This window comes from Geospiza fortis, unplaced genomic scaffold (assembly GCF_000277835.1).
Source record: "Geospiza fortis unplaced genomic scaffold, GeoFor_1.0 scaffold164, whole genome shotgun sequence".
NCBI lineage: Eukaryota > Metazoa > Chordata > Aves > Passeriformes > Thraupidae > Geospiza > Geospiza fortis.
In genome coordinates this window covers 1,534,780-1,542,929 of record NW_005054426.1, presented here as the reverse complement: position 1 = coordinate 1,542,929, position 8,150 = coordinate 1,534,780, and the positions used below count along the sequence as shown (strand labels likewise).

General features: G+C 43.2%; 1 protein-coding gene across 2 annotated transcripts in view; it reads left to right on the top strand.

The window, feature by feature from the left end:
* PARVB (parvin beta) overlaps positions 1 to 8,150 on the top strand; it is a 34,501-nt gene that overhangs the window by 13,726 nt on the left and 12,625 nt on the right. For both annotated transcript variants that reach the window (XM_031061799.1, XM_005426859.3), the window contains exons 5-7: positions 893 to 1,033; positions 1,390 to 1,505; positions 6,700 to 6,758. In XM_031061799.1, the coding sequence (XP_030917659.1) occupies positions 893 to 1,033; positions 1,390 to 1,505; positions 6,700 to 6,758 (316 nt within the window). The remainder of the gene's footprint in view (positions 1 to 892; positions 1,034 to 1,389; positions 1,506 to 6,699; positions 6,759 to 8,150) is intronic.

Sequence of the window (8,150 nt, the reverse complement as noted above, 5' to 3'; positions counted from 1 at the left end):
TTTTAGTATAGTTATAATAGATGTATATATCATAACTTAATAAATCAAGCCTTCTGATCATGGAGCCCATCTCGTCTCTTCCTTCACCCTGAAACCCTTGTGACCACCGTCACACCCTGGTTTTTCTTTTTTTTTAGAATTTTGGCTTCTGTCCCTTTTGCAAGGGCCACAGCACAGAGAAAGATAAGAACAAGTTGTCTGTGACTTTGGCCACAAATAGTTATATTACATAAGCAGAACTGAAATTTTAGTAATGGAATTTTACACATTTTCCTGTTTTATTTCATTTTGGAAGTAATCAACTATGATGTGACAATGTCAACAACATGACAAGATTGTACCAACTTACTTTTTAAATTAGTTCCACTGAACTAATCCTGGTTTGAGTCTTTAGAATTTGAGGATGCAAAATGTGCTTTAGCTTAAATTCATATCTTCAGCTGACTTGAAATAAAGCTTGTCAAGCTGAAGTAAATGTTCATGCAATATTTCCCATTTATTGTCCTAAACTAGCTGTAAAAAAGTCCTTTATACCTGTGCAGATTCCTTGTGTGGTGAAGGCTGTGTTGTGCCAAATGCTTTTCTGCAGTGAACGAAAATGGAAGGTATCATTAATATTGCTGCTAACTTGATGTCTAGCTGAAAGTTGTTACATATTTTGATATCTGATTGATGAGCATGTTCAGCCAGACTTTACCAGTTTTGTCACATTTTTATTGGAACTGACATATTTTGGTGAAAGTTTTACTTTCAGCTATTTTTCCATCCAAGGAAAATAATTATCTTAGAAAAGTTCTAGTGGACTCCAGTGGTCTGTGCTTATCTCCACACAGTTTAATCTGGTTTTGTCTGCCCTTTTTATTTATTTATTTTATTTGTTTTTCAAATGCAGAAAAATTGGCTGACCGCAAACTGAATGTGGCGGAGGTGACACAATCTGAAATTGGTCAGAAGCAGAAGTTGCAGACGGTCTTGGAAGCTGTCCATGATTTACTCCGACCCCATGGCTGGACAATCAAGTGGAACGTTGACTGTAAGGACTTTTATTATATTTTCTGTCTCAGTAAGTGTGTTATCACTTAGGAAGTCTGCTAAGAGCATTTTTCCCCACCATCCTCCAGTGCAGTGGAAAGCAAGCGGTTGGGTCTGCCTGTCTGTGATCAGAGAGGGTTGGGACTTGTAAGTTGTGCTTAAAGGAAGGGCTGAATGTAGGCTTTGCTACCTGGGAAGTTACATTGTAGGCCTTACTAATTTAGGAAAAAGAGGAAGAAGGATAAAAAGACTGTGTTGACCAAAAGCATTTTTCACTGCCTTTTTCCCCCAGAGCTGTTTGTTTAAAATAACACCTCAGAGTCCTTTCACTTGCTTCATTTCCCTTGTTCCCTGCAGCCATCCACGGCAAGAATTTGATTTCCATCCTGCACCTTCTGGTGGCTTTGGCCATGCATTTCCGAGCTCCCATCCGGCTGCCTGAGCACGTGTCTGTGCAGGTGGTGGTTGTACGGGTGAGTACCAGCTCCTGGGAGGAGCACAGGGGATTCTGCAGGGCTGGGCTGCTCCCACCCATTGCCTCCCATCTCTTGTCATTCAGAGAATGTGTGTCCCACTTGTTTGGTGAGTCCCATGCTTGGGAATGCATTTTTGGGTTGCATGTGCTTAAATGAGACTCCCAAGGACAGTGCATCTTTAGTAGGTTTGGGGCCACCCTTTGCTATTACAATAGCAAGCTCAAACATGCAATGGGATTTTGTATAAGGAAGCATTGGGCTTGTGATTTCTGTCACTCCGGTACAGTTTTTTTTTGCTGTGCATTTTTTGCAGAGAAGCCATTGAAACCCAAACAGCACAGGAAGGAGTTTCAGCACATAAAATCTCCCCAGTCTGGAATGCCTGTTAGCAGTGTGGTTTTTCCCCAATGACTTCATGTGCAGACTTAGATGCGTTGTTTTCCTTGGCAGGCCTGATAGACTTTCATCATTTCTTTCACAGTCCTGTGTTTTTGCTAGCTTTCCTTAGATATGGGGGAGAGATCTGACCTAAGGAACCCTGACTGCTTCCCCCCTGCCCTAGATACTGCTCTGGTTATTCCTTTCTCTGCTTTGTGTCGACCTTTCCCTCTACAAAGGCTCTACTTTCAAGCATCTGTATCTCTTCTTTTTCCTTGCCTTCTATCCCAGTGAAAGCTTCCCATGGGACAGGCAGATGTGCTCCTGCTGGCACTCTGCTCTGCAAGTGCTGTTTGCTGTGGCACTCACTCTGCAAGTGCCATTTACTGTTCCAGCTGTGAGTTTCCTTTCAAGAATGGAGAAGATAAAGTGATCCCACACCCTGTTTTGCAAACCTGGATCCCCTTACAAGATGCAGGGTAGTTATTAGATGAGCTTAATTTTGCTTTATATTTAAGTAATGGTGTTTCCAGGTTGCCTGCCTGGATGCACTAGACATGCAGGATGTGATGTAAATGAGAAATTGATGGATGTTCCCTGGTTCATAATAAATCTGTGTATTATCTATAGGAGGTGATTTTGAATTTAAGAACAGTGAGTTAGTTGTAAAGTAACATGAATGTAAGTAGGAGACTGATTTACTTTTAGATTTCTTTTGTCTGTCTTGGAAAGATGAGGAGGAACATATAAATAAATATAAGCTGGTCAGCAGCTCTCTCACACCCTGATGTGAAAAACCTCCTTCTGCCCAGTACAGTGAAGTGTCTTCTATAACTGCTAAGGCAGAAAAAATATGAGGTAGAGAGATAAAGCCTCCCTTTCCTTGTCCTTAGTTCAAGCTACAGAACCATCCACCTCTACAGCAGGAAGAAGGCTGTGGAAAAGGTTTTCACTTCTTTTCCTGTTGGAGGGATATAGAGGAGACTCCATCTGGTTCACCAGAGTCCCTGGATCTTGAGACTAGATGACAGGATGACGTAAAGGCTGATGAGAAACTAGGCAGGAGAGAGAGCAACACCTGTGTCCCCAAGGAGTCAGGTATAGTGGGAGTTAAGTCAAATCCTAGAGGCTCTTGCTCTTGGATCTAGAGCCTGGGGTCCTGGCAATGGGCATGGGCACAGCTGGCCCTGTGCAAGAGGAGGCTTCTCTCAGCCCCTAACCCAGTGCTAGGAAAAGCTTGCAGCTCTTCATCTTTGTTTATTTAAATGGAAAGCAAGGGGTGGTATGAAACAGAGAATGTTCGTTCTGGAAAAAAAAACCTTCTGCTTCTAGTTTGGTAAACTGAATTTTTGTAGTTTAGCATCCATAATCTAGTCTAAAAATACATGCTGGTTCAGTAACACAGATCTCTTTAAATGGACTTTATTTAGCCTCTGTTATTCTAATGACAAACAGAATGGTGATGGGGTGAATATTGTTCCTAATCCAAACAAGAAAACTACTATTAAGAAGATTATTGCCCCTATTACCAATTTGTTTTGAAGTGATCTCTTGTTACATATCCCAACAATGAACAGGGTCCTGTCAAACTAGATCACAGTTTTAACATGTTAACTGAGAGGTTTTCATTTCAGTGGCTCTTTTTGCTTGGTTATACATTTGAGGGGGCAAATAAACAGTTTAAGTGACTTCTGTGCAAGTCTTTGAGAACTGACCCTGCAGCAAGAAAACTGTGCAAGATGCTGTGGGAGTATGGTGCAGGAACACACCCACACTGAAATTTTCAAAACTAGCTGAGTCTCATTTTCATGGGTGACTTTGATTATCTTTATCCACTTGTTGAGCTGTCCTCACACTGTGCAGATCCCTGAGGTGCTTCTTCCCCAAAAGGACTGTCCTTACACCATGAAAATAAAGTGGTTTAGCAAGTGACTGCTCAGCTAAAATGTGTGCATTTCCACAGCCCATCCCACAGCAATGCAGAACCTTATGAGCTTGTGTAAGTGCTATGGGCTCTTTTTTCCTCTTACTTTCAGTGTCCTAATCCACAAAGTGAGATAATATTATGACAGCACTGTACTACATGGAAGATGTTTATCCAGATCTCCACAGTTCCATGGTAATTCTGCCCTTCCATTAAATCCTTCTCTTCCTTTAGCATCTTGAGGTGACAGACTGAGACTTTCTTAAGGTGTTGCATATGTTTTGTAATTTAAAATAATTGATTTAGAGTCTGAGAAATATCTGTAGCTCAGTCTGGGTCTGTCAAGCAATGCACTATCCTTTTTTGGTCCTGCACTGTTAGTTTGCTCAGAAACCCATGAGCATTTTGGAGATGACTTTCTGTTTTACCTTCCTTGGCAGGAAGAACCTTTAGCTAGCTATCTGTCTTTCCGTATTATGTGGAACAACTACAAGACCAACCCAGCAGAAAACCAGTTATGTTTTTATTATTTCATAATGGCCTCTGTGACATAGCCCCTCTCAAGAGCAGAGTTCCTGAAACAGTTACTTGGAAGTAACTTGAAAACCTTTTTGAAATCAACCTCCAGAATTAGTTTTCTTGCTGGCTTCTTTGTGTGAAATAGGAAACTGGGGAATCATGGCAATGTGTGCCCAAGTTATTCAAGAAGGGTCCTGGCAGAGCAAGGGTTCAGGTGGGCCTTCTAGTTAAATTCTGTGAACAGCTACTCTAAGTGCTGTGTTAAGAGTCTAGGGTGATACATGCTTTAATGCTGGTGTCACTCAACACATGCCTGTCATTCCAGCCCTCCTCAGTGAGGGCAGGGAGGAGAGAAACTGTTGGTTTTGGTGGTGCTTCCAGTGAGGACTGAAAATACTGAGATTTTCTAGCTGACTCGACTGCCTGCTATTCTAAATGTAAGCTTGCATGGTGAAGAAATACTCTAATTCAGGAAAACAAAAAAAGTTCTCAGAATTAAGTGGAAAATTGTCCTTAAGGCTCACTGTATTGGTTATTTTTGCAAGGTTCAGGAATTGTCATCTTTTATGCTTAGCTTGTGTCAGCCTCATTCTTAAAATTGCAGCATGTCCCACCTTGGTGTTGCTGGGAGATCTGGGGTATTTTTACAGTAATTCCCTTTTAGTGTGAGTTGCAGACTGAAAGGTCAGAGTCAAGGCAGGATGAAGAATAAATGTGTCTGGTGCCAGTGGTGGAAGGAATCAACATTTTATCAAGGAATGACATTTGCTTTTGGATTGCAAGGTCAGGAGACCTAGGCTTGCTGTGAGAGAAGCATGCTGGGCTGCCTGGGAGGGGGAGCAGTGCTTCCTTTTCTACCAGCTGGGGAGCCAGTGCTGGAAACCATTCCTCTTTCTTATCAGGCACTTTGAGGCGTTACTCACAAGTCATCACTTACTGAGGTTTTGTTCGCAGGTTACACCATCGTCTCCCTGGGGTTCAGGGTTCCTGGAAGGTCCTGAGCCTTGTGTTAACAAAGCAGAAACGTGGTGGGATGGAATAAAGGCGGCATTGTTTTGTATGCAGGAAAACACTGCCCTGTCAGATGCCTCCTCATTTTTCCATCCATGCTGTCATGCTGGCTTTTCCCCCAAAGCTCCTGGCGCTGTTCCCATGGCTCCCTCGGGAGAGCAGGATGAGATAGGAGTGTGATAGGGAAGTGAGGGCTGTGAAGACATGGCCAGCTGGCAGCACAAAGCCCAGGGCCCCGGCAGGCATGGAGCTGTTACAGCTCCCCCCATGCCTCCAGCCAGGCTCCCTCCCTTCCAGCAGCTCTGCCTGCCTTCATTACTTCAGTCGGGAGTGGAGGGGCAGGAGCTCTTCTTGCAGGTTTTTAGATTTCAATTCTCATTTCTCGAACTGCTTCTGGGGAGGGATGTGTTTCTCCTCAAAGCTGTTCTCCCTAATAAGTTCTTGCTTGAGGTTTGACTGAGATGGTACAGATGTACAGAGCTTGTGCCTGGGGGGGTTGTTTCCCTTAACCCTCCCCTAAGTCATTCTGACAGACCTGGTTCCTAGATGGCTGCTGAGATTTGAGCTCTTTCTGTCAGCTTTTTGAGCACGCAGAAGGGAGGAAAGAAATTCCTCTATTCAGGCACAGTTTTGAAAGGAACCCATGGAAATGCTAAGCGAGTTTTTTCGCTCAGGTGAAAACACTTCCACCCTTTGAGGTATTTTGAAACTGTCTCAACACATGCTATTTCTCTTGGGTAGAGACTCCTTATTCATGCAGAAAATTATGCCAAGGAGAGACCACGTGGTATCAGGGAAGTGCTGTTCATTGTGAAATCATTAGCTGAGCTTTTTGTGCTCCCTGTGTTTCCTTGGAGGATGTGTGTGTCCCTGTCAGGTGTGTGGCAGTGGCCCCAGTGCCACGCCTGCTCTAGGAGAGCTGTGCCAGCACTCTGGAGCCCTGGCCTGGGAACAGCCATCCGTGTCATTTCAGTCCCAGAAGAGTCAGGCTGGCAGATATGCCAAGCTGCTGGCAGGCACTGTGACATGACCAGCTGCCCTGTGGGGATCTAAGGTGGGACTGGCAAACTCCAAATGGTATTCCAGGCATGATGTTGACTGTGGTCTGAGGAGGAGAAGGATTGCCAGTGAGGCAGTTAGCTGCAAGTACAGGTGCAAATACACATTTCCCAAACATCCCTGTGGCTGTCAGCCTGATCAATGCTGCTGTTCTGGGCGTGAATCCTCCTGTGTCAGCTGTTTCACCTCTGCCTCTGTGAAACTTAGTGAATTCATCCAGTTCGGTCCTCTGGTGCTCTGAAAGATGCTGAATGAGCTCCTGATGAGCTTCTCCTTTGCTAATTCCATCTTCCTTTCCAGAAACGTGAAGGCCTCCTTCAGACCACTCATGTTTCAGAGGAGCTGACAACCACAACAGAGTAAGCACAAAACGCTTCTGTGTAGGATGTGAGACCATTAATAAGCATGAGGGAAGAAGGTTAATCATCCCCCCATCCTTGCTAAATTAATGAAATCCTTTCATGTGGTGTTTTTTTAACTACATGGAAATGACTTGGTCTCTGAAAATATGCTACAAGGGAGAAGTGTCCTCTGGAAATTCTTGTCTCTTAGAAGCTTTTAACTGAAAGTGACTTATGTCAGCCTTTTTTCCCCCCTGCCTACTGGATGTAGCTATATATATTTGCTTTCTGCTTAGTGCTATTTTCTCTATTAAGTGAAGGGCTAATGTAGATATTTTGGGGGAGAATTAGTTTGAAAAAAGGCAATTCTTTCACATAGCTCTCTAAACTGAAGTGATACAGTTAAAACTGTAAGGAGAGAAGAGCTCAGCAAAAATAAATAAACCTCTTCCCTCTCCAGTTTTTGTACCAGCTTACTTTGCTGTATGTTATTACAGTCCTTTTTATAAGGAGGAGGCTAGACATACATTTTGGCTTCAACTGAAAGCTGAGGTTTTCCTTCTCATGGCCTGAAGGCAGCTTTCTAAGAGGGGCTTACATGAGCCCTCCCTCAGTTTATCAGTGTATTGGCTCCCTGTAGAGTTGGCTCAGCTTCCCGTGGCTTTGAAGATAAAATGACGCACCATGTGGTGCTTAGTGGGGAAGATCTTTCAGATGGAAGTGCACAGAAATGAGATCATAATGTCTCTGTGTGGACATTAAAGATCTCATAGTGGTTTTTGTAGGATCAGAGCTCTGGCTCCGGTTTGTGGGCCAAAATTCCTCCCCTCTCTCCTGTGCCCTTCAACAACGCTGTGAGCTTGTGCTCTCCTCCAGATGTGGTTTGCAAGATGTGATCTGCAGGCTGGGGCTTGGACATTTTTTAGCAAGAAAGATGCTTACAGATTTGCCTGTGTGTTTATATGTATATTTTATGGAGCTAATTGATATTACACAGTATTAGGAGGTTACTGCTTAATGCGTTGCATATCCAGACACAAGTACACCTATGGAAAATGCAGTGATCAGCAGAATCCAACATTCACTGAATACTTTCCAATTCCTCTGTGCAAATCAGGGCCTGATTCTCAGCTGATAAACATCTGCATGTCTGGTGATGTCACTGGCTATGTATGTATTTCATACGTGGCACTTTTATTTACATAATATTCACATAGAATGTGTTTTCTTCAGAGAAAACAGGTTTAAGTGAGATAGATGGCTTTGCTTCTTGTAAGCTGTGTGGTTTAGATTATATTTGTGAAAATACGCATACAAGCACTTTTAGTCATTCACACTTCATCATAAAAAGTACGGATAAGAAGTCATAATTGTGTGCAAAATGTTATTAAGCATTGCCATTAATTTCAA